Source organism: Vipera berus (genome assembly GCF_964194415.1).
Source record: "Vipera berus genome assembly, chromosome: 2".
Lineage (NCBI taxonomy): Eukaryota > Metazoa > Chordata > Lepidosauria > Squamata > Viperidae > Vipera > Vipera berus.
Window position 1 is genome coordinate 117,708,570 of NC_138203.1, and position 27,559 is coordinate 117,736,128.

A 27,559-nucleotide genomic window follows, 5' to 3' on the forward strand; every position below is an offset into this window, starting at 1 on the left:
CACAAGGCTCTGTGAAGGGAATTAATAGGGGAAGTGCTGGCACACAGCCACCCAGTCTCCTTCCTGTTACTGGTGTTCAGCATTTGAGGTTTTATTTATGTCAGCATTACCACCTCCAAGATAAAATAGCCTTACATGGTAAGTCATTGGACTTCTTTTAGCTTTGTTTGAGATACAGAGATATCATATATTTTGTTTACTTTTGTTCCGTGTGATTGTTAAGGATAACAAATGGAAACTGATCAAGGAGAGATTCAACCTAGAAATAAGGAGAAATTTTCTGACAGTGAGAACAATCAACCAATGGAACAGACTGCCTTCAGTAATTGTGGGAGAAATGGTGTAGGGTCTCCTGCTTGGGTGGGGGGGTTGGACTAGTTGACCTACAAGGTCTCTTCCAACTCTGTTATTCTAATTCTAATGGTGTGTCTCAGCATGGATTGCATAATGTTGGTGTGAAATTACAGTAATACACTACAGAACATTCTCTGCTGCATAGTAAACCTATAGTGTCCTTCACATAAACAACTATTTAACAAGTAATCCTCATAATAGAATGTTCTAATTTTATTACTTATGATGGATTTTGGTCTGTCGGTGTATTTAGACGGTGAATTGTTTTGAGCTGAAAGTCACTGGAAAATGTAGCATTAGAGGTTCAATGAATTGCAATGCATCAAGATCCATATTAAAGCAGCCATTTCATATTTTTTTAGTTTTTATTTCACAGATTATTGAATATGAAAAGAGCAAAGCTGAGGAAGCAATCCAATAAACTTTTACTAGAAGGAAGTCCACTAAACTGAGTAAGACTTACTTCTGGATAAAGATGCATAGGATTTCCTCTGGCCTCAAAGCTGTCGATGCCTGTATAATTCAAATACTTTTGGTTCTGCTATATTAAAAAAGAGCCTCTTCTGTATCATGTATATACTTTTGGACAATAGCTAACTGAGCCTACTCTTGTAATCCTACTCTGATTACAAGTCTTCTGCCCAAATTAAAAAGGATTAGGGAACTGTCAAGTAGTATTTGAAAAAGACACAAAAAACTATTTATTGTAAGCTAACTTTTTCCCAATAAAAATACTAAAAGAAGTCTACATTAATGACATTTGCTAATCTTTTGCTTTGCTTTGTGTCCTTTTATTTTGTTCTTTCCTATTTTATAGTAATTGATTACTTGATTTTTTTCAGGAAAAAAACACTTTAAAATATGCACACACTCTCTTTCTTAAGAATTGCTTTAACTACATCTTTCATTCTCGGAACTAACTTCAGAGAAGTCCTAATACAGTCAAGAATTGGAAAACATGTTCAGTAGAGAATGCATTTAGGTAGAAGCCCAGACTCCCAGTGCATTTCTTAAGGTTAGATATTATATATAACATACTGAATGGGACACTGGCCCTATTATTTCCCAAAGTAGCCATATTCATCTTTCACAATTCCTCAGCCAGGATATCCTTTGATGAGAATTCTGGGAACTTCTCATCCAGAAGTTGCCAAAACTGGAAAATGCTGTGCTATACAAGATCGACAGGATCTATTCTGGATCACACCACTTTGGACTGCAAATTCAGGGTAACATTTTTGATTCAGGTATCACAGCTTATTAAAAATGTATTATTCGAAGATGTTACTGTACATAAGCAACACCAAAAATATGACACTTTTTTGCACCCTCAGATCAAAATACTGTTATCTCATTCTAACTCCTTATTGCTGTGAAGCAACATTAGACCCCCAAAACACACTGAATCAGACCAGGGTCACCTCATTCTTCACTAAAAGAAAACATTCTGCATGTAAGTTATAAATAGGATCTTTTCAGAAGCCTGTTAGGGAAGGAGGGGCTCTGAGACAGCTATCATCTTCTTTACTTGTGGGCGATCTAGTCCATATCTCTCCTCTTCCTCCACTGGAGCATTTTAAGGAGGCTGAGACTGGCTTTGAAGAGCCGATCATGTTGGAAGATCATCTGGTGGAAAGTATTGAGAGGCAGGTTCCCACTGGGGTCCGCATGTTTGAGAGTGGTGATGGGTGTATAGAAGCTGTTGGTTTGATATCGCAATGGAGGGTTCTCAGAAGTGATCACTTTCAGCACATGCTGCCAGAAAAAAGAGCCAACACATGGGATCAGAAATGCAGACTACTACCCGTATTTTATAGAAACGGGTATGTTTGGATGAAAGAGGGGTATAAGTTAATTAGGGGGGTAAAAGGTAGCACACATATTTAAAGGTCTGATCTTAGTCAAGATGAAGTTTCAAACAATCAGGAATTTTTTTTAAGCTTTACATTGCAGTTTGAAAAAGACTATTAACTTGGTCAATAATAATGTTATTTGATAGTAAAACCATTCAACCGTAGAGGTTCACCATCTGTTTTTTAACCAAAAGTGTTTCACATTTGGCATATATACCATGTTCATATACAGTATGCATGGGCTTATTACGCTTCTCATAGTAGTCATTCAAGACTGTATTACAAATTTGGAAGCTGACAGAGGTCTCAGGGGAAGTTAATATTATTATTGGAGGGAAGCTATCATTGAACAATAAATTCAATTATAGTCATGATGAGTGCATTTTTAAGAATTGAAGAAACAGAGAACTGATCTAAAAAAAGTAGGCTTCTGGCTTTATGCAGATAAGTACAGCACATCTCTTGTGCTTCCATGCAAAAAAGAAGTGCAGTGGTTTTAAGAAATCCGCTCATTAAAATTAGTACAACTGCTCACACAAGATGTGAAGCACTTTGAATCATTCTCCAAGTCTGTGTAGCCCTGACCTACATTTTTAGTAAAAAAAAAGTAGATTGTCTTTTGTAGATTATCTCCTTTTCTTTTTCTTTGCCTATAGCAGGGGTCCCCAATCCCCGGTCTATGGACCAACCCTGGTCTGCAACATGCTAGAAACTGGGCCTCACATACAAGCAAAGCCCCTTCTGTGGGATGCAGGCAGTATGCCAAACTATTACTTTCATATACACAACTGATTTTTTGTTACCTGGACAATACTAAGGCATAGCACTTAGATTCACCAGTCAACTACTGGTACCTAACCACTCATTCTCCTTGCCATTATCATTTTGGGCTGAGGCTAATTTCTCCAAAGCCAAGTCACAGACAAAGATTCCGTCCAAACGTAAACCATTTTCACAAAATGCTATTGCATTTCATCTCACGAGCCTGTGAGATAAGTTGGGCTTAGAGAGAGTGACTGACCCAAGAAAATTGATTTAATACAATAACTGAGATATAGCAGTTCAGGATCGGAGAAAGCCCTAAAGGCCACCCAGTTGGCTTTCATGGCTAAGGCAAGACTAGAATGGATAGTCTCCTGCTTTCTAGCCTGGTACCTTATAAAAAACTGGCTCTGTTTTTTTGCTAAGAAACCTGATACATACTTAAGATATTTAGTTATTTTACTTACCGTATTAAATTTATAAACCACCCATTTCCCCAATAAGGCAACTCTATTTGCTTAATTCACTCCATTTCCACGCTAGAATAGTACAGTAGAATACATTAAAAAGCAAAAATGGTTGGTTAAATAGACCTGCTCAGAAGTTGCCTAATATGATTCAAAGCCCAGCCTGCCCATGAAAAAACAAAGAAAAAAATTCAAATAACAAACTTGAGGAAATATAATAATCAATTGTTCATAGGGACAAGGACAGGGTAAAATACATTTGCCAAAGACCCAATATGTAAAACCAGTATGTCATTCAAAGAGTCATCGTTTATGAGATAAGCAAGTATAAAAATATGATAAATACTGATTTCAGAGTATGCAGACTGTAAATTAGCTGATTGACATTATTAATGGCAATATCTCCCACTCTGAGAAGATTAAAAAAAGAAGCTTGCATATGGAACTGAAATCTGAATTTAAATAATAGTATCTAGCCTCTTTGTCCTCTGTTGGTCTCCAATGACTTTTACTTCGTTCGTTAGGTGTCCAAAATATTTAAGCTTTAGCTTCCAGTGGTCTGGTTTTATTTGATCCAGTATTGAATGATTTGTTCTTGCAATCCAAGCTACTCAGTAGTTTCCTCCAATACCATAACTTCAAGGTATAATTTGTATGATATAGAAATTTGATGAATAAATAAACAATTTCAATATAAGGAAGGGGTGTCAAACTCAATTTCATTGAGGGCCGCATCAGCATTTTGGTTGCCCTCAAGGGGCCGGGTGGGTATGGCCAGGGTAGGCGAGGCCTACTGGGTGGGCGTGGTTAGAGTGTGTATGGCCTACTGGGTGGGAGTGGCCAGCTCTACATCGTTCGCATCAAGGGTGCCTATGGGGGCCTGGGCAGGAGTGGGACAGATCTGAGGGTCTCTGGCAAAAGGAGGGTCTCTGGGCCAGGGCCAAGGCAGTGGGGGCCGTTCCCTCACTGTTTCCAGGATGGCTTTGCAGGCTGCATGAAACCACTTCGCGGGCCGGATCCGGCCCCCGGGCCTTGTGTTTGACATGTCTGATATAAGGTATCAAGCTTAAGACAAATTATAACTCAGGGGGAACACCTTCTTGAAGTGGAATGGGACAACGTGCCACAGCCAACTTGCTGCAGGACAATTTAATTATTCAAAATAAATAAAAATTAATTTAATTTTTGTCATTCACATTCCATTCTGTCCCTCCTTTTGCATCCTTTCTTTAATGATTCTATTCCACCATTTCTTTGATATTAGTGTAACTCTTATCCCACAGCAAATTATCCCAGGGTGAGTTGTCCCATGGCGAGTTGGCTGCAGCGAACTGGCTGTGGCCATGATGAGTTGGCGAATAAGCATGTCTGAAGACCTGCATAATGTAATAAACACTTGGTATGGTTGGAAACTAAATCTTTTAGTTCATGAAATGGAGGCAAGGACAGCCTGAAAATGGATTTGATGCTGAATACTGTTAAGAAGCAGAACAGAGCTGGAAAGGACCTTGGAGGTCTTCTAGTCCAGCCCCCTGCTCAAGCAGGAGAACCTATACCTTTTCAGACAAGTGACTGTGAGGTCTCTTAAAAACTTCCAGTGATGGAGCATCCACAATGTCTGAAGGCAAGCTGTTCCACTGATTAATTGTCCTCACTGTTAGGAAGTTTCTCCTTAATTCCAGGTTGCTTCTCTCTTTGATTAGTTTCCATCCATTGTTTCTTGTCCTGCCCTCTGGTGCTTTGGAAAATAAGTTGGCACCCTTCCTCCTTGTGGCAGCCTCTGAAATACTGGAATACAGCTATCATGTCCCCCCTGAGTCCTTCTTTTCTCTAGATTGGCCATACCCAATTCCTGCAACCATTCTTCATATGTTTTAGTTTCTAGGCCTTTAGTCATCTTAGATGCTCTTCTTTGCACTTTTTCCAAAGTCTACTAATACTTTACATGATTTTGATTCTATGCTTCTGTTTATACAACCAATAATTGTATTAGCCTTTTTGGCTGCTGCCGCACACTGCTAACTCATGTTTAAGTGATCGTCCACTAGGACTCCAAGGTCCCTCTCACGGTTACTGTTTTTGAGCCAGGTTTCACCTAATCTATACTTGTACCTTTGGTTTTCCTGCCCAGGTGTAAAACCTTGCTTTTCTCCACATTAAATTTCATTTTGATAGGGTCCATTGTTCCAGTCTGTCAAAATCTTTTTGGATCCTGAGCTTGTCTTCTGGGGTGTTGGCTAATCCTGCCAGCTTAGTGTCATCTGCAAATTTGATGAATTTCCCTTCTATTCCCTCACCTAAGTCACTTATGAAGATACTGAAGAGTACTGGGCCTAAGATAGAACCTTGTGGTACCCCACTGCTTACTTCCCTCCATATAGATATACCAGAAGTACCATTAGGGACTACTTGTTCAGTACGGTTTGTCAGCCAGTTACACTATCTGGTGGTCATACTGTTTATCCCATTTTTTTCTAATTTACCAAGAACTAGCTTGTGGTCTAATTTGTCGATTGCCTTGCTGAAGTCCAAATATACTATGTCCACAGCATTTCACTGGTCTACTAATTTAATCACTTTGTCAAAGAATTAAATAAGATTGGTTTGGCATGATCTATTTTTAACAAACCTGTGCTGGCTACTCATTATAACTTTGTTTGTTTCTAGATGTTCACAGATCTGTTTTTTGATTATTTTTTCCAGTATCTTTCCAGGTATTTAGGTTAGGCTGATTAGTCTATAGTTTCCTGGGTCTTTATTTTCCTTCCTTTTTCGAAGATGGGAACAATATCAGCTCTTTTCCAATCTTCTGGTAGTTCTCCAGTGCTTCAGGATTTTTTTAAAGATATGATACAATGGTTCTGAGATAACATCTGCCAGCTCCTTCAGAACTCTGGGATGTAATCCATCAGGTCCCAGTGATTTATATTCATTGAAGTCAGACAGGTGTTCTCTTACCATTTTCTTACTATTTTAATTTTTATTTCTAATCTGTCTTTTACAGTTATGTTTTTGGTAGGTTGGGCTACAGTTTGTGTGAAATTGTGTGAAGAGGAAATTAAGAAAAATATATTATCAGTCTGTCCAATTACATCCTCCTTATAATATTTTTTTAAAATACCACAAAACAGTTTGGCATCTAAAGAAAGAGATTCTTGAAAATATGGGGATTTCTTATAAGTGCTTCTTTACTTTTTTGTAACCCTTTTTTCTGGGGACTTTCTGAAACTATCTCAGATTCAAAAACTGCAATATCTCAGTTAGTGTTTGGACAGCTATATTAAATCCATTTTCTATGACCAGTTGTATGGAATCTACAATATAGTGGATAATAACAAGCATTTGATGGGTCTTGTTCTTTGGAATCTGTTATGATCCAAGGATATTTCTAAGCTAGTTCAGCCATGTAAATCAATGAGGGATTACGTTCCAATGTAGCATAATACTGAAGGGCTGCATTATTAGAAGCAATCATCATCACAAAATATCCAACCGGTAGAACACATTATGACTGGAAAACATCTTTAGTAGACCCTGACTATAGGAAGGGTAAAGCTGATGATAATTCCAACTATAAGCCTTTCAGCCTACTATAGGAAAGTTGAATGCCCAATTTGTTAGTGCCAAATTCAAATCTTCAATCACAGGATGCCCTTCTCCTGGGGGATGCCCTTCTCCTGTGCTTGATGGAGCTACCAATTCTTAACTGCTCTTCTGAAGCCCAGGTTGGATTTTGTGGGGAGAAAATTCTAGAGTAGGGGAAAGGTAATTTAAAAATGCCCATTTCTAATGCTCTGTCAGATAACATTCTCATATAGATGATACCTAAAAGGAGCAGGACCTATTTAACCTGATCAGAAGGCAGATGAACATAGGAGAAGCTGTCTTCAGATAATGCAGTCTGGGGCTATGTACAACTTTAAAGTTGACAGCTGGCTTTCAATTGCACCCAGAAGCCAACCAACAACCAGTGGTGCTCCAGAAGTAGCAGAGTTCTCTCAAGCTAACCCAATGGTTATACACCTACTAGATATGTTGTGTGAATATAGTCAAGCAAGCTAATCCTTTACCGACAGAGTTGGGAGATGGGGGTTGCCCCTCAATTTAAAACAAGTTAAACTTCTGACTTTATGGTTCCTCCAAATGTGCCAATATATTATTTCTTTTCTCTTACTTTTTTTTTGGGTGGGGGAAGAGCCCTGGTTTGATTAATCTTCTGGAGTCAGTCAACACTGCAAGTCACCAGAATAAATTAAGGCTCCTGGCCAAAGCAGAGGTCCAAGTAAGCATCAGAGACTAGGCATTTAATCTAAAACAGATAGGGAGAAGCATCATCCTACCTCAGCCACCTCTTCTGGAGACTGCCCCAGTGCAGCGAAGACCTCTTTGGAGTAGGCTAGATAGAAATTGTGGAATATATCCAGTGTCTCTTTATCCACGCCAGAGAGATCCATGTTTGCTGCCTCTTCATAAAGCTTCCTCTCAAACTCTGATATCACTGGTCCTGGCTCAATCAAACTGATTCTGTGGGAGGAAAGAAACAGTGAATAATCAGGATCCACTCCACCCTTCCACTGATGAGCAACGTAACAATCTGTTTGACAAAGAAGCAGGTTTCTTCTTGTCTTCTAACATCAGCAAGAACCAGCAATAGGCCAGAAGTGCTGTGTCATCCCAGCAGATGCTTTAAGATGCTTCCTATTGGTTCCACATAGTTAGAATACAAGGCCTGGGCTTTACTAAGCAAGAGCTCTTAGCCCACTCAGTTCAAAAACTATGCTATGAAGAAAAAATTGAAACCATTTTACAAATCTCTCTTTTGATTTAGAAGAATTTAATTTTAATGTGTATCTCATGCTTCCTTTCATCCCCATAGTCTTGCAGAGAAGGTCTGTCTGGTCTGATGTTTATAGCAAATAAAATCTTAAATTAAAGAGGCAATCAGTCAGTTTTTTATTATTATTTGACTAGCAATAATAAATTATAATCAAAACTATGAAATTGTAAGATACCAATATAACATTCAAACAGCGTTCATCACATATTCTCCACCACTGAAGTCAACAAATGCAGCAAATAGCACCCTTTGTGGTCCATATTTCAGACAGAAGTTGTAGGATTAGGGACCAATTGAGCATGTTCAAAGACCATTTGTTGTTCAGCTAATTTACCTCCAGTCTGTCTATTCCCAAAGGATTCCAGCCCAAGTGCTTGGAAAAAAAGTTTACTATCGCCAACAAACAGAGAGGGTGATCATTAGAGCAGGACTTCTCTCCTTTGTTGTTTAAGAGTTCAACAGAGGCATTAGACAGGATGAGAAATAATGGGATTGAAAATTTAAAGAATAGATTTACTGAGGGCTTTTTCACGACAATTTAGATTTTATTTTTACAAAAGACTCAAAATGGTATTGAATATTTAATGAAGAAATTGAAGTGCATTAGCTGGCTTTTAAGTAAATAAACAATAAAAATGTTAGTTAAGAATATGAACATACATAGAATCGTATCAGCGAATTACAGGGCTGGAAGGGATATTGGAGATTTTCTAGTTCAACCCCCTATCCAAGGCAAAGTCCTCGTACCATCCGGGACAAACCATTGTCCAATCTTATCTTGAAAACCTTCACGATCAAGAGACTTGGATGAAAAAACTGGTTTTAAAATTGAAAAGATTATATAGCTGGAGGTTATATTTAATAATATGAACTGTATGTATAATTATGTTAAGGCATGACATGATATCAAAAAGGACTTCTTAAAGTTCAACAAATTAAACTGTCACTATTGGGCAAAATTTCAGGAATTAAAATGACTTACTACGGATACTATTTTATTTATTTATTAAATTTATATGTTGCCCATCTCCCCGTTGAGTGACTCTCTACAGCTAATATTGATACTTTTTTTCTTTATTTCTTGTACTTTACCTTTTTCTTTTCAATTTCATTTTTGATATTTTATCTTTTGTAGAAATTTAAATGTGAAGTGTGTGTGTGTGTGTGTGTGTGAAAGAGAGAGAGAGAGAGAGAGAGAGAAAGAGAGAGAGAGAGAGAGAGAGAGAGAGAGAGAGAGAGAGAGAGAGAGATGGATGTGTGGACTTCAACTCCCCAAACACTGCATTAGAGATTTGTACCCTTTTAACGTATAAAAATGACAATTCCTTGACCCTGTTTGTGTTCTACCAATCAATGTTATTTTCAATATATTTTGGAGAGATAAAAGATTTCCTTAAGAACCATCTCGTAATATTCTGCCCATATTTTGTGTTTAGGATCCTAACTTCACAGAAGATGAGGAGACATACTGTAGATCCAAAGGACTATTTCATTTCCAAGCTTTTTAAAAAAATAATCCATTTTCCATTTATATGATTATATGTTCCTGTCATCTGCACGGGCAAGAGGTAATTTAAACATTTATTAAACAAGGAAGGGAAAAAATAACACTCAGTTTTAAAATGACCACCTGCCCTTTTCTGAACTCTGTTATTGTTTTTGAACCACCATAATTTATTTCTAAAAAAATAAATGCAAAACAGCTAAAAAACAAAAACACAATATTTAAAAGCATTTATCACTACTACCTTTCCTAAAAGCAATCTAATGATTCAACATTCTCCAATTAAAAGGAACCCCGGTAGAAGATTTCTCAGTGCTTGAGAGCTTAAAACAAAAAAAGCTAGACAAAAAAAGTATTTCCACATCTTGACTGAAGGAATACACATTGGGAAAAGTTATTTTTAGAACTGCTTCTTTACCACAATTCTCAGAGGTTAACATTTGAGAAAGTTGGTGTCTAGATGCAAGGCCACCCCAGTGAAATGAGCTGAATAGGGATCTGAATAAGTACTTTCTCCATCCTAGCCTAGTGCTGCAATCCAGATCAATATAGGTAGGGCGGATAGGGATGACTGGAGTGTGCTGTTCAGTGATTGGAGCTGAAAGCTGCTTTGACTGGACTATGAAATCTGAGTGGTAAAAATCCAAAGGACCATTAGATGACAACAACGAGATACAAAAATATGAATATTTTGCTGCCATCAGTGTTCCTATGGATTCTTTCAGCCCAGATCTAATCGCACTAAGCTTTATTAACACTGGAAAAATAAGACTCAAGATTTGCACACAATCTTGAGCTGCGTGCTTGCTCGTTTAACTTTTACTGATCCTACCTGAGTTGTATTAATCTAATAATGCCCAAAGAAATGCAATTCCTTCTCAGGGAAACCTCCATCGTGATCTGTCTTAATTCCAATCCCACTGTATTTACCTGATCCCAAATTTTAAGGCCTGCAGTGCTAAGCTCTCGCAGAAACCCTCCACAGCAAATTTGGAGGCAGAGTAGATATCATTGAAGAGGAGACCTGCAGGGAATTAAATATTGCAAGAAAAAAAAGATGACTCATAGACATGAGTGGTTTGTTCTCTTTTACTATTGCTAACAAAACTTCCCAAAAGAAAAGTGCTTTTCACTGAATAGCAAACTTTTCACTTCTTGGACCTACCCTGTTGCTGTGCTTTTAATTTTATGGTTTTTTAACCCAATATATAGATACTAAAGCAAATAAAGCTTTTCTAGATCCAGAAAGGAAGTATGGAAAAACAACATGGGTTTATTGTTTAGTGTGTCAACCTGCTTTGTAAGATTGAGTTAGCAGGACTGGTAAAAGAAGGTAGAGTTTCATACACATTTGTGGATGGCATTGGCCCTTGCTTGCATAAAAAGAACCATTCTGGCTATATTTGATTTGGCATTGAACCATAATGCAGCAAGCCGCCTGTTAGTCTAATATATTGTGTGAACCCAGCATGTGCCATCAGTCTGTGGCTTAGTGTATCCTGGAATATCTGATTTCAGTTAAATGAACTAAACGGTGTCATGTGAACACAGACGTAATCACTAACAGGTTTTAATTAGAAAACTGAAGTCCAGAGGGTTTATTTTACTTAATAGTGTAATATCTTGTATTCTGGCTGCCTCTGCAGTGTTTACTTAACTAGATCAATTAAAGACTAAGTAACTACATTTGTACACTTTGTAGAACTTTGTTGGTTTTAACTTTTCTTATTGTTTAATGTGTTGTGCAATCACAGGCCATTAATTTAACTTCTCATTTAGTTTATCTATGTATACCCAGAAGATCAGTTATGTTAAGCCTGTAAAGGTCCCCAATGGGATGTTGACAAATAAATACACAACAGATCAGCTTGAATGCTTTTTAAAATCCTCTTCAGATTCATGAATGATTTTGCCCCAGGAGGGAAGTGCTTTGGGTCCCCTTCCCTTTCTTTGCAAGCCCCTTCCCCTGCAAGGCACTACTAGGTTCCTTTGCATGACTTGCCTCCAGCTCTTTGTTCTGTAGCAAAGAAAGGACGGAGCTTAATGTTAAAAGGATCTTGACAAGACTGGAAATACTCTCATTGCCTGCAACCTTGCAGAGCTGCTACCTGTCAGAGAAGACAAGATGGACCAACAGTATGACATGGTATAGGCCAGCTTCACATGTCCCAGACAAATAGCCTGCAGGTGATGCAGTTGCCATAGAAATCCATTGGTAAGGCAGTTTCCATTCTCCAGAACCAGTCCCACCCTCATCCTCTGGGATAATCAAGGTTGGTTGTCCAGAGATTCTAGAACAACATTCTCCTTTGACCTCCGAAAGAAGCTTCACCTTGCAAACCTAAGACGCTGCTCATCACCACAATATGCCCTCTCTTTCGTTGCTTCATGTCCGGGAAGATTTCCTGGATAATGCGCACCAAGCCAAAGAAGTTGGTGTCGAAGAGGTGTTGAATTGAGGCCATGCTCTGGCTTTCCACTGGACCAATCAGGCCAAATCCTGCATTGTTCACTGTGTGGGAAGGGAGTGGTTAAGTTAGCAAGAGGGCACAGGAGAAAACAGTATTTCAAATATTTGTGAACTTGCGAAATCAGCAGAGAGGAGGAGAAGATGGTGTTATAATCTAACGCATTGTCTTGAAAGCCTAGCAATTGTTAGCAAAGATGACAGACCTACTTTGAGGATCTGTTGGGCTTTCTCTGTATTTTGAGAAACACCTGAACAAGGTTGTTTCCAAATGGCAGCTCACAGAGCTTCCCATATTGCACAGCCCCCCACCACCACCCAGGGTTGTGTGCTCTCTCTACTTCTCTTCTCTCTGTATACCAATGACTGTATACCAAAAGATCCCTCTGTTAAAGTACTGAAGTTTGCAGATGATACAACAGTGATTGGCCTCATTCGAGACAACAACGAATCGGCATACAGACGGGAGGTTGAACAACTAGCCTTGTGGTTTGGCCGGAACAATCTTGAACTGAACCCACTCAAAACTGTAGAAATGACAGTTAGACTTTATGAGAAACCCTACTATTTTACAACCTCTTACAATACTAGACAACACAGTATCACCAGTAGAGACCTTCAAGTTTAAATCTCAAGATTTAAAATAGAACATCAACACCTAACATCAAAAACTTCATCAAAAAAGCATAACAAAGAATGTTCTTCCTGCGCCAACTCAGAAAGCTCAGACTGCCCAAGGAGCTGCTGATAGAGTTCTACAAAGGAATTGTTGAGACATATAACTGTCTGGTTTGGCACTGCAAGGCAGACACAGACTTCAATGGATAGTTAGAACTGCAGAAAAAACAATTGCTAGCAGCCTGCCTTCCATTGATTATCTGCATACTGCATGAGCAACAAAAGAGGGCTGTGAAAATATCTACAGGCCCCTCACATCCTGGACATAAACTATTTCAACTTCTTCCCTCAAGACGATACTATAGGGCATTGCACTCCGGAACAACTAGACACAAGGACAGCTTTTTTCCCCATGCCGTCACTCTGCTTAACAACAACAATTCCTACAACACTGTCAAAATACTTAGTAAAGCTGCATAAACTATGATATTCCTCATCTTTCCTATTACCTATCCTTATCTTCTTATGACTATAACTTTGCTGCTTGTATCTTACAATTTATATTGATTTTTTTGTATCCTTGTCTGATTTATGTTGTTTGCTTAGCTAGTACTCTATGACTATCACTAAGTATTGCATCTTATGATTTATGATGAAGTGTTGTATTTCACAATTTATGATGAATGTATTTTCATGTTGTATATGATCATGATTATCACTATTACTTATATGTACACTGTGAGCTTATGCACCAGAGCCAAATTCCTTGCGTGTCTGATCATACTTGGCCAAAAAAGAATTCTATTGGAAGAATTCCAATTCTAGTGGAAGATGGAACTTTCAATTCTGGATTTATGATAAAGTTCCCATATAAATGCCATTCAGCAGAGAAAAGGATAGGGTAGGCTCCTTGCCCAAATATGTGTTACATTTAGAACTTCTTTGTCACAAAAGGTTCGTAGATAAGTGCAAACAGCTTAAACTGGAGTTGGCAAACACATTAAGCATCTTAGATGTAACTTCCCCAATCTGTTGCCCTCCCTCAGCCAGTGTCTATGGGAGCTGGAAATCCTGGAAACTACGATCTAAAGATGCCTAGGGGATATAAAATTGGGGTAAAAAGCTCTCAGTGGATCAAAGTCTAATTCAGACATTATGTTCCAGTTTGTTGACCATAGCAACGACCAGATTAGTTGGTGCAAAAGGAACATCGGACTGTATAGTCTAGTGCAGTCAAATGCTCTTTGTCCTGAATAAGAGGGGCTTTATTGGGGTGGGTGGGAAGGGCTTGCTTTCCTACCCAGCACATCCACCCTGCGTTGGGGGATGCTGTTCACGCAGCTCCTGATAGAGTCCGCACTGGTCACGTCCAGTTCTTTGATTTCAAGCATCTTATCCAGAGCTGGTCCCGCTTGCTGCTTCAGGGCTTCACTTTTCTCCAAATTTCTCATGGTGGCAAAAACTAAAGAAAAAGAATGTAGACCAGGAGTTATAAGGCATCACTCTGGCCAAGTTAGGGAGGGCTTCCTTTCCTTCTCTGAATATGACGTGCTTCTTAGCACCCTTTCTGGGCTCCAGTTAGCCTTACCTCGAAATCGCTTCAGCTCATCTCTTGCTAGGCGCACTGCCAGGGCCAGCCCAATGCCGGAGGAGCAGCCGGTCACCAGCACATTTCGCACGGCCATCTTGATGCCTGTGGGAGGAAAGCAAAAGAATAGGAGAAAAGCCTCAGGAATGGTACAAAGAACCAAAGCTAAAGATACAACTGGCAGTCCTTTGCACTGACCAAGTGTAATCGTCCCTCTGATCCCCCAGGTCCCCACCTCAAACATCACCTTTGCAAACAGATTCAAGGCTCTTTTGGCCTTCTTCCCATCTAAAAAAAATGGCCATAATAATAATGATCTACTTTGCAGAACTAATGAAAAGATGACTGAGTTAAAGTCTTTGAGCATTCAGAAAGTAGGTACGATTTTTAGTGTTCACAATGACTGCAAAGTAGTTTTTATCAGCTATACTATTTCCACAACTGAATCATTTTGTCAACTAAAATGAAGCCATTTTGGGGCTTAGCCCTGATTGAGGAGGGCAGCAAGGAGCCTGTGACCTCTGGATGTTAATAAGCCTACTCCTGGTTGCTCCCCGCATTGTCTTGCCGGCTGGAGTTGCTGGGTTGAAATATGGAAAAAAATTAGAAGGTTGTTCTGTTGCCCCAGCCACTTATTTCTCCTCACAGTTTCACTGACACTAAAGAGTAACATGACTATCTATACATCTTTGCACGATCAAATGTAGGACTATGAAATATAAAAGAAACTGTAGCATAAAATGCCACACTGTCCGTAGCTATTGTGTTTCAAGAACAAGTATTCAAAAGACTTCCCTGTGCTTGACCAGGCACAAAGAGTTTACCTATAAGAAAGGAAGTGTTAATTCATTTATTTAGAAGACTTACATGGCTGCCCATCATGTATACCATAGCTTTGGCTAACTCACAAAACAACAATAAAAACTGTAATAACAACTCCTGGAATCTCAAAGGCAACATCCCTTTCACTGCCAGAATGGGATGAGTCGACACCGCTACCTCAACATGCCAGCCTTCTCAGACACTGCCAACTCTCCTCTGCCAACTCGCTGCCATCTTTCTGCAGGACACCTCAACACTGGAAATTCTCTGCAGGGATAACTTGCTGTGGGTGCTGGATGGAGAACCACGGGCAAGCAAGCAAGCAAGCAGGCTGTCAGAGGGTGGCAATGGGCAGAAAGTGGAGTTGGAGGCAACAGCACAGAGGCAACAGTGGAAGGTGGGGTGTCAAAATGGGAATCCCCTGCCACCCTGCTACTTTTTTTAAAAAAAAAAAGCTTAATGTTTGAGGCTGTCTTGCTTTGAAAATAAGGGCAGCTTTGGGAAGCAATGAGGTGGGATGTCAGCTTTTTTTTAAACTGAAAAGGCTTGTTTTGAGTTGCATTCCAATCTTTGTCCGTCAAGCAGTCTGCAAAGTTTGCAGCCTCATTTAGCTGTGGGGTCTGGTGAACCACAGAAATGGGGCTACGTGGACATTGCGTGGAGACCAAACTGGAAAAAACCCTCTTCTCAACATTACTCTTTTCACAGCATCGGTGTTGGCTTTGGGTGTAACACTGCTGTGGCGCTTTATCTGAACACACACTGCACTTGACCAGAAACGCCATGAAATCACCCACCTGGCTTTGGCGAAAAGCACTCTGCATGTGACAGAAACACCAGGGAAGCACTCTGCACATGACCAGAAACACAATTAAATTATCTATCCAGGTCTGAGGGATACATTGCTGCAACACTCTGTACAAACAGAAGTGTTTCTGGTCATGTGCGGAATGCTTTTCCCCAAAGCCAGGAAACTTTGCTATCTGCTTGACAGGGAAGGATTTGAATGGAACTCAAAACAAGCCTTTTCAGTTTTTAAAAAAGCTGACATCCCACCGCATTGCTTCCCAAAGCTTCTGAAGTAGCCGAAGGACCACTCGGGACGACAGGTTACTTAACTAGGGTTTATTTAGAACAAGGCAAAAGACAGAATAACTTGTCCGGCTTTTATAGCCGGCAGCTGTCAGTATCGTCCAATCAGGATCGTTTCTTTTGGCGCCGCATCTAGCCGGACCAATCACCGCCGTCTCGTCTTTGACAGTTCTTCTTTCCGCATGGTGAGCCGGCTTGGTGTTTTGACAGCCGCGAGCTGTCAAATGGCTGCGCCTGCGCCCTGGCGGGGAACTTTGACAGCTGTCAAGTTCCCGCGTGTTCCCCTGTCAGTGGTGTTTACCTCATAGGAATAAACAGAATAAACGGTTCTAACTTGTTAATAACGTTTGTACACATATATATTACACCCCTTACCCCTCTCCTGGATTGTTTCCTCCCCCTTGTTGGTTGTTGGAGCCGGCCCATTCGTAGTCCTTTAAATATGCTGGTGCTCTTCTGTTTCTATTAGAACGTCTTGGGGGTGGTACGTTGTCTTGTTCCGGTGGTGGCAAGTTTTCTTGCTCCCCTTCCCCTTGATCTGTTGCAGGTATGATGTCTAAGGGGGGTGGGGTTTGGTTGTCCGGTGGGGGAGGGTCTGGGTGGTGTTGTGGTTGTCTTGGCCTGAGCTGATCTATGTGCCGTCGTAGATTGCCTTCAGTAGGCGTGTGTATTAAGTAGGAAATGGGTCCTGTTTGTTGTAATACAGTCCCTTGGACCCATTTGTTTTTGGATGTGTATGATCGCGCCCAAATCATTTGCCCAGGTTTAAATGTACGGGGTGGGGGGTGTGTGATCTGGCTCTGCAATGTAAGTGTCGGGATGTAGTCTGTTGAGCCGCGTTATCAGCCTCCTTCCCCATCTTAGCTCTGCTGGTGTTTTGCCGGTTGCCGTGCAGGGAGTTGTATGTTGTGCCATCAGGAACTGGCTGAGTCGACGCTGCCAGTTTCCCTTTACGAACTTTTTTAATGCTTCTTTAGTCGAGCGCACCATAATTTCACCCATCCCGTTCGTCGATGGGTGGAACGGTGCAGACGTGACCAGCCTAATACAGTTCTTCATAGCGAACATCTGAAATTCACGAGAGGTGAATTGTCGTCCGTTGTCTGAAACCATGGTGTCTGGGAGGCCGTGGGAGGCGAAGATCTTTCTAAGGGCTTGTATGGTGGCTCCTGAAGTGGTTTTCCTAAGGGGGATTACTTCTAGCCATTTTGAGTAGCTGTCAACTATTATTAGGAAACTCTGCCCCTGGATTGGTCCTGCAAAATCTAGATGTATGACCATGGGTTTTTTGTCGTTTCCCATCTATGAACTGGGGCTTGGGGTGGCTCGCTTCGTGTTGTCTGGCAGGGGTAGCACCCTCCCACATATTTTTCTATATCTTTATCTATGCCTGGCCAGCACACATAACTTCTGGCCAGAGCTTTCATTTTAACTATGCCTGGATGTCCTTCGTGTAGGGTGTCTAGGGTTTGTGCTATGTTTTTGTCTGGTATCACTACTCTGTTTCCCCACAGAAGGCATCCCAAGTGTGATGATATTTCGTTTTTTCTGTTATAGTATGGCTGGAATTGTGGGTGTGGATTTTTGGCTGGCCATCCTGTGGTTGTCCACCTGAGGATTCTGCTCAGTATTTTGTCCTTAGCTGAATTTTTAGCTATGATTTTAGCGGAAAGGGGGCAGTCTGGAATGAGCCCTGCAGGGGCTGGGTCAGTGTCCCTGCTTTGAATAGGTAGCCTGCTGAGGCAGTCAGCGTGTCCTAATTCCTTCCCTGGTTTGTGTATTAATTTGTATGAATATGCTGATAAGAAGGTGGACCAGCGCAGTATTCTTGGTGATAGAATCTGTGGGGTTGTTTTATCCCAGGTGAATATCCCTAGCAGGGGTTTGTGATCCGTGAATATAGTAAAGGGTCTGCCATAGAGATAGTCATGGAACTTTTTTACCCCTGCGACTATTGCTAGTGCTTCTCTATCGATCTGCGCGTAGTTTCTTTCAGCTTTTGAAAGGGTGCGTGAATAAAAGGCTATGGGTCTTTGGGTGCCATCCTTGTATAGATGACTTAACACCGCCCCAATTCCATAGGGAGATGCATCGCAAGCGATGCATACTGGTGTGTCTTCTCTAAAGAGTGTGACAGTTGAACTGTTACAGATAATATTTTTTAATGACTGGAAGCTATTTTCATGTGTTTTGGTCCAGGACCAGGCAGTTCCCTTGTCTAGGAGCCTATGGAGAGGCTCGGCTATAGTGGCTTTGTTGGGAAGGAAGGCATGGTAGAAGTTTAATAACCCCAAAAAGGCTTGGAGCTCTTGTTTATTCTTCGGACTGGGAGCTGTTTGAATAGCCTTTAATTTTTCTGTGGTGGGGTGGATGCCCTGGGCGTCTATTTTGTACCCTAGGCGATGAAGTCGTTTGCGGGCTCGTCCGGTCGCTGCTTCTTCTGGGCGAATTGTACTCGCCAGTACAGCTCCAAGCGAGCTGGCATATAATGTTTGTTGAGCTGGTCGACCAGGTCCGCGTAGGAGACTTCCGTGATGGGTACCGGGCTGAACAGCCCGACGGCGGCGTCGTATACCGGGGGCCCGCTGATGTACAGGAGGGCGGCAGCCTTAGCTCTATCGTTGGTAATTTTACTGACGAGGAGGAAACCCTCGACCTGCCCCAGGTGTGACTGCCATCTCTCCGGATGGCGGGTATCGAATTCTCTCACACGCCCGAAGTTGGCCATGTCGTCCGGTCCTGGGCTCGCTCTGTTCGGAAGTTAAAACTTCCAGTGACAGCTCTTAGCCGGGAACTCTCTTCCTCGGCCGTGACTTCAGCTCCGGAGCGATCTCACCTTCGTCGCCAGTGAAGTAGCCGAAGGACCACTCGGGACGACAGGTTACTTAACTAGGGTTTATTTAGAACAAGGCAAAAGACAGAATAACTTGTCCGGCTTTTATAGCCGGCAGCTGTCAGTATCGTCCAATCAGGATCGTTTCTTTTGGCGCCGCGCTAGCCGGACCAATCACCGCCGTCTCGTCTTTGACAGTTCTTCTTTCCGCATGGTGAGCCGGCTTGGTGTTTTGACAGCCGCGAGCTGTCAAATGGCTGCGCCTGCGCCCTGGCGGGGAACTTTGACAGCTGTCAAGTTCCCGCGTGTTCCCCTGTCAGTGGTGTTTACCTCATAGGAATAAACGGTTCTAACTTGTTAATAACGTTTGTACACATATATATTAAAGGTAAAGGTAAAGGTTCCCCCGCACTTGCGTGCTAGTCGTTTCCGACTCTAGGGGCCGGTGCTCATCTCCGTTTCAAAGCCGAAGAGCCAGCGCTTGTCCGAGGACGTCTCCGTGGTCATGTGGCTGGCATGACTAGACGCCAAAGGCGCACGGAACGCTGTTACCTTCCCACTGTAGTGGTCCCTATTTTTCTACTTGCATTTTTTACGTGCTTTCGAACTGCTAGGTTGGCAGAAGCTGGGACGAGTAACAGGCGCTCACTCTGTTACGCGGCACTCGGGATTCGACCCGCCAAACTGCCGACCTTCCGATCGACAAGCTCAGCGTCTTAACCCACTGAGCCACCGCGTCCCTGTATACATATATATTACAGCTTCCTTTATTTTCAGAGCAAGATACCCTCAAACATTAAGCTATGTGGCTTTAAAGGAAAGTTGCAGGGTGGTGGGGGATTCCCATTTTGATATCCTACCCCACCCCACTCCACCCCATGCCATTGCCTTTGCACTGTTGCCTCCAACTCCACTCTCCACCCATCGCCACCCCTGTCTGACAGCCCACTTGCTCACCTGCTTGGTGCTTGTCCCCGCAGCAAATTTCCAGTGTTGATATGTGCTGCAAAGAGATGGCAGCAATGAGTTGGTAGAGGTGACTTGGCAGTGGTGAGAAGGCTGTCCCCAACTGGCCGCATTGAGCTAGCGGGGTTGAGTCATCCTAGAGACCTCTCATTGCACTCTCCTGCACATCTTCATTCAACACCTCTGGCCTCCCACTTTACTCTAGCCAGCTCTTTAAGGTCTTCCGGAAAACTAGGAGCACAGAGATGAATTTAGAGAAACAATGCAATGATCTTTAGTGAAACTCAGCCTAGGAAAACTGGAAAACATGGGTAGATTGCCCCACCTTGACCCTGGTAAACAAACAAACAAACAAACAGGCAGGAAAATTGCCACACTTCCAAGATTTTGAGATTTTAGCTTAGATCGATAAAGTTCTAGCATTTTATCTGATGTCTGTTTCTTTTTTTCCTTTTAAAAATAATTTATCAAAGACTAGAAGTCCTCTGAGGTCCCTTACAATCATATGATTCTATATTCTAATAACAAATACATTCAAAGAAAAATATAGGGAATGTGAAAAAGGAAATGGAGAAAGAAAAAAGGAGATAGAAAAAAAGAAAATAAACAAAAAATGGAAAAATAATTGAGGAAGTGGCTTCCAATCTTCCTCTCAATAGTTATACATACAATTTTAATCTCTCTCTAAGATTGCATCCTTTCTTTCTATAACCTATTCTTTCTCATCATAAGTCACAGTCATTTTTTACACAAAACCCCCATAAGAATTAGAGTGTTGGAGTTGTAAAGGCACAATCTGAGATTTGGATGGCATGGATGATAAAGTTAAATGTAGATATTAAAAAACATTTTATTAGATGTGCCACATTGAGAATAAGGAATAAACCCAGGCTATGCCTGAAAACACTTCTATGGATCTCAGCAGAGGAAGAGAAACAGCAGGCAAAGAAAGAAAGTTAATGTAGCAGGAATTATTGAAGAATCAGCAAAAGGAATATAAAATTAAATCAAGAGAACAACTAAAGGCAGAAAGATATAGTTGCAAATGATTTTCCCATTTAGATTTAAAATAGATAAAAAGACTTATGTACGGAATAAAGTAAGAGAATATGAAGTACAATTGTATACTAATGATGAACATGTAATTGCTAAAATGTATAAGCTTTTGTTGAAATTTGAAATGGAAGAAGAACAGGTTAAAGAATGTGTAATAAAATGGGCTATGAATTTTGGTTATAATATATAGATCGATCAATGGGAAAATATGTGATCAAAAGATTGAAATTTGCATTAGGTTATAATCTTAAAGGGAATTTTTAGAAATTGATATATTGCTGGTACACGATGCCAGAGAAATTATAAACAATGCATAAAGGCCGCCCAAATGCATGTTGGAAGTGTAAGCAACAGAAAGGGACATTTTATTATGCTTGGTGAACATATAAAATTAAAACATGTTAGATTCAAATATACACATTGATATAAAGGATTTTAAAGATTAATATTTAATATTTCCTTTTAGGATTGATGTATACACAGAAAAGTCATAGAAAACTATGTCGGTATATTATTATTCCATCAAAATTACTGTATATACAAAGACTGAAAAATCTGGCATGACCCACCTTGGAAAAATAGTTGGTGAAATCTCATCAAGTTGGTGAAATTCCCAAACTTGCTGAGGTGCCAATGGACTTCTTTGATTGGAAAAAAGTAATTATTGACATTTGTCTTGTGATGTCTGTGTCAACGCTGTGACAAACCGAACTGAAGCCATTTTCATTTTGTCTTCATTGCCACATATTTAGTTAAAAGAAGGAAAGGGGAGGTGTAGCTTTCAGTTAGCCAAAACAATTCACATGTATGGGAACCAAGGTCATTGCTGATAACATTTTGGTGGGCTGGAGAGCTGGGAGGAGTGTCCGCATTTTCTAACAATTGGTGAATGTGATTTATGACAGCAAATTGGGGTGGGAATTGCAACTTGCAACTTTGTAACCAAAGTTACAAAGGGGAGGGGAATTTAGTCTTGGGTTCACCTTTGTATGTGCCCTTAAGTTGTAGCCAAATAAAGATGTTCTTTAAGTAAGAATTTCTTGCCCTGAAGTTCTTTTAAATGGTCTCATCTATCAGAACCATGACAGTCTGTTGCCTGATCTGGCCCATCTTGAAAGCCTTCACTTTACTTCAAGACCTTGACTCCTGCCTGCTATTTTCAGCTGCTGTTCTTGACAGTAGCCCAGTAAGGTATGAATTCCACTAACCTGCCCTTTCCCCAACTCTACCAAAATTATTAATGTATTTTATTTCTGCCCAGTTTGTACCACCTGCAAATTTAAGTAACATTCCTTCCATCTCTTTCATCCTACTTATTACAGAAAACAGCTGAAATAGGGAACTTATGACTGAATTCATATTTTAATGTTTTAAGGCAAGTCTTAATACTTAAAGCTTTTTAAAGAAACAAAGCAATTAATGTGAATTTATTCATCCATCTCAAAAATCATGTCAGTGAGAAGCCAAAAATATTGTACTGTACATCATAAACTGCAGGAACCAAAACTCAAGTGAAAATAAAATAGAAAAATATTTATATATAAAATGTTTTAAATATATACTTTTTTTAAAAAAATGACAACTTGTTCCAGGAAAGTTAAAAAAACAATAATTTTACTTTGATAATCTTGAACAAAGCATTTTTTTTAAGTTGAACTAACTCCAGCGGATCTCACAAACATATCCATGCAATGATCTTGACAACAGCATGAAAAAGGTTGCTTCATTAGGGATTTTTTTAGAATTTTCCAGTCTAGTTCACAGGGCTGGAATTCCTTCATGATCTCCCATCTAAGTACTAAGTAGACCTAATCCTGTTTAAAATACAAAGCCCCTCCCTGTAGTCAAGACATATGCCATGGCAGTATTAATCAAATTTAACTATGGTGCCCTGTTGATAATAAATGCTTATATATTCCCGATGAGACAAAAACCCCAGATCAGACCCCTGTGGACTGAACTGATAAGATCACCTGAGTGCTGCCACATACTTTAACAAAATTTTTAACAAAGAACTGATTGTAAAGTTGGTTATTCTGTATTCTTGTGATATAGTGTACAGAACATATATTTCCAGGGCAATTTCTATCCAAACAGAAAATATGCATTATTGATCAAAACAAAACAAGTCTGAAAAAAGCCTATGTAAGTTCAATTCACATTTGCAGTTTTCTTGTTTCTAGAGAACCTATATTCCCTTCTCTTACTAAGGTTTCATTATTACTATAGATATCAAGTTGGCTACAGAGAAGCAAATAAGGTATCATTTCAGATGTTGTAGAATTATGACCTTCTTCATTCCCATGAAGTCATTTTAGGCTGACTTCTGTATATAATCAGGGAATGAAATTATTTATCTATTCATTAAGAGAATCTGGATGTCAGCCATTTATATGTCTCTATCCAGCCATCTATTCGCCTCAAATAAGTACAATATTATAATATCTATGCCTTCGGTACTCCAAGAGACATTGCACTGTAACCAAAATAGATAGCTTACTTTGAGAAATCCAACACGGCCAAACAGTCTGTTGCCCTTTGGTTTAACCAAAACCGAGCACACAGAAAGATAATCTTGCAGTATAGCAATTCCCCTTCCTGTAGAGTTGGTTCTATTGAGGGAAAACCCAAACTGGGGAGGATATGTCCTGCTAGAGAATTTCTAGTACAGAACTGAATATCTGACCATCTCATAATGTTCTATAATTTCAAAATGGATGTTACCTATTGGAAAAGAAACAAAAATACAGCTGCAAAATACAGATAATCCTTGACTTACAACCATTTGTTTAGTGACCATTTGAAGTTACAACGGCACTGAAAAAAGTGACTTATGACCATTTTTCACACTTACAACCATTACAGCATCCCCATTGTCAAAAATTGGGCACTTGGCAACTGGCAGCTTCTGGAACAACCTGCCTCCAGAAGCTGTGAATGCTCCAACAGTGGAAGTTTTTAAGAGACTGAACAGCCATTTGTCTGAAATGATATAGGCTTTCCTGCCTGAGCAGGGGGTTGGACTAGATGACCTCCCTTCCAACTTTGTTGTTGTTGTTGTTATAAAACTTTTATTCATAAAACATGAAACTCAGTCAACTGAACACTCAAATTGACTGGCACTAATGGTTGACACGGGTTGCTGCCAGCATCCTAGGTATCAATCAGGTATCTCCTTAAAATGTAAGATGTAGCGCAGTTTTTTGTAGCTTTGCTGGAGTTATTGCAGGAAGCTGCAATTTCTTGATGTCGATGTCACTTCGTGGATGTAGAGCATGGTGCATGTTCAAAAGTTATATTATTATTATTATTATTATTATTATTATTATTATTATTATTATTATTATTATTATTATTATTATTATTATTGATGGTTGCAGGGTCCTGGGGTCATGTGATCATCTTTTGCAGCCTTCTAAATAGTATAGTCAATGAGGAAGCCAGATTCACTTAACAACTGTGATACCAACTTAACAACTGCAGTGATTCACTTAACAATTGTGGCAAGAAGAGTGGTAATATAGGACAAAGCTCACTTAACAACTGTCTTGTTTAGCAATGGAAATTTGGGCTCGTAGCTCAAGGACTACTATATTACACACTGAAGAACAATTTGTACAAAAAAATGTTGGGTCTCATGTAGTTTGGAAGATTAATATTAGGTCAGGCCTGTGCTTTATTTTCTAAAAGTAAACTATTATTGCTGTTTTGGTGCCTTCAAGTCAAACATGAACATGAAATGATATAGGGTCGTGGTGGTAAACCTGTGGCACGCGCTGTCGCCCCAGTCCTAGGCCTTCTGCTGGATTTTAGAAAATCTTTTCGCTTTAGGCCTTCACTGCCGTGTGCAAAAAAAAAAAAGATTCAATCAATTCTAGTGGGGGAAAAAAGATCTCGCAAAGTTGGAATTGATTGAACTTTTTAGTCCCACCAAGGCTGTCATTACCACAGCAACCACGCCCACCCAATGGGCCACGCCCACTCGGCACCCAACGATACATACGTGGGTTTGGGGTTGCAGTTTGGGCACTCGGTCTCCAAAAGGTTTGCCACCACTGATATAGGGTCTCCTGTTCAAGCAGGGGGCTGGACTAGAAGGTCCCTTCTGGCTCTATTCTGATTCATGATTCCTGACAACTTTATAGACCATGACTCGCAACGTCATGTGACATGCATTGCGACTTTTTTTCCATTGCTGGCAATGGGGTGGGTTGGTTTCACCATGACACATCCAGCCCACAGGCCAGCAGTTTGATACCTCTGTTATAGGCAGTTTCATGCAATTTCCCTGACAAGATTATAGATGTGGATTGCCATTACCTTCTTCCAGGATGGTTTTTGACTTTTCAGTATTGGGCTGAGAGAGAATGGCTGACCAATGATCACTCAGCTGGACTTCATGCCTAAGAAAGGACTAGAACCAAAGTCTTCCTGGTCTACGTTCAGTGCTTTCAACATAACACCAAATGCACATTGCACTTGAAAGCACCAAAAGTTTGTATTCATAAATTGCTAAAGCATTTAAAGGAGGACAGAGGCAGAAAGGCGCCCAAAGCTGTAGAAACAGAAGAGGAGGACAATGAATAAATCCACCCTGAGGAAAACACAAAAGCTCACTAGAGGACTTTGGGATAGTAATTCTCTCTAAGCCTACTTCAAAAGGATGCTGTGCGAAGAATTGGAGGAATGCTGTGTATGCTGCCTTGTGTTTCTTAGGAAAGGAGGATATAATTCGTCAAAGAGATTAGTGGAATGATCTGAATAGTTATCATTTGTCTGCGCAAGCACCAGGAATGTAACTGAAGACAATGAATGAGATATAACCAAACTGCTTGAAAATGATTTATGCCCATTACAGAAAACACTTCTCAGTTGTTTCATTTGGTGGGTTAAGTTTGTTTGGGATGTAGACCAAAAACTTATTTTTAATGTGGCCTTAAGTGTCCAATGATACATTTCTTTACACAAGTACACTGTCAGGATGGGGAGCCATGTTTAAGGGGACAGTATAATCCAAAAATGTTTTGGGGCTGCAAGAGCATAGTTGTGTTCTTTATTCAAGTCCCTCCAGTGTCTTTGGATGAAACAGTACCCAATCCAATGTTCTCCAAATGTTTTGCATGATTCTCGATCAGCCGGCATAAATTGTGCTGGTTGGGGAAATTAGGGGAATCGAAGTCCAATTTTACCGGAAGACATCAGATTAGAGTAATAAAATGGGAACTTGGATTCCGCTAAGACTATTTCCCGGAGTTTAAAACCAACAGTTCTCTTTAATGATATTCAAGACGTGGCAGAGGAAGTCTTCTGCAAAGAACCGCCAGCACTTCGGAGCTCAGTCTCCCGCCAAGCAATCAACTACCCCGGAGCGCCAACCTGGCAGAGGGCTATTGTCGACCACGTCCTGCAGGGATTATTGGATACCCTCGCGGAAAAGTTGAAGGAAGGAAATGGAAGCGCGTGATTTCTACCCTGGGAGAGGAACCTTATCCCAGAGAGCAACTCCTTGCTAACAGCGCGCGTTCTCACGCAGCCCTATCCGTTTCTTGCGGGAGACAAAGCTACGATGGCGCCACCCTGGCTAGGAGCTTTCCAGTGGTGACCACTTCTCCAATATCAGAACCACCTACCTCGAGAAATTGTACCCAGTCCCGAAATCCTGTCAGCACGTGAGGAAAAGGGGGATCCAAGACCTTCCCACCATCCTCGGAGTATTTCTGCCCCTCTCGTTTATCCGCTATCTGCCCGGGAACCGGCCTTCCTCTCCCTCTCGCACACGGTATAAGCCGGGCAAAGGACGGGCAAACCCGCCTCAACCTGAAGGACGCCGGTCGTTGTAGTCCTCACGGCTCTCGGCTTGCCTTCCTTTGGCCCCGCCTTCCCAGAGTTAAGAAGGGGAAGGCGTGACACGCAGCTGTTAAAGGTTGGGACGGTTGCTGAACGAGGAAACCGGCCCGGGAAGATTTAGCGAGTGCGTAAAACAAGAAGCTAAAAGCAGCCCCCGTGGCCATGGTCTCTGATCCCCATTTGTTGGAGAAAATCGCCGAGGAAAGCTATTGCTTCCAAACTTGGAACAAAATGATTAGCTGTTGATCTTGCCGACCCTGAATGATTTCGGATTCCAAATATACGTACGGATCAGACCGCACGGGTGTCAGACTCGCCGCGTCACGTGACGTGTCGTGACGTATCGCGATTTTTTTTTCGCATTGCCGGAGCTGGGGTGGGCGCGGCCTTTGCACGATGCGAGCGGCCCGCGGCCCGGCAGTTTGACGCCCCTGGATCAGAGTTTGCAAAGTGGTCTGTTGTACACAAAGCACTGCAAAACTTATTGGTAGGC

At 40.9% G+C, this 27,559-nt stretch overlaps 1 protein-coding gene across 1 annotated transcript; it reads right to left on the reverse strand.

Moving 5' to 3' along the window:
* Positions 1–34: 34 nt before the first annotated feature.
* Positions 35–27,219, reverse strand: LOC308661938 (retinol dehydrogenase 8-like). The gene is made up of 7 exons (XM_081317216.1): positions 26,850–27,219; positions 14,451–14,555; positions 14,163–14,324; positions 12,110–12,289; positions 10,708–10,801; positions 7,777–7,960; positions 35–2,109 (listed from the first exon to the last, which is right to left on the reverse strand). Exons 2-7 carry the CDS (start codon positions 14,545–14,547, stop codon positions 1,894–1,896), a joined length of 933 nt encoding a protein of 310 aa, XP_081173342.1. The 5' UTR covers positions 14,548–14,555; positions 26,850–27,219; the 3' UTR covers positions 35–1,893.
* Positions 27,220–27,559: the final 340 nt, after the last annotated feature.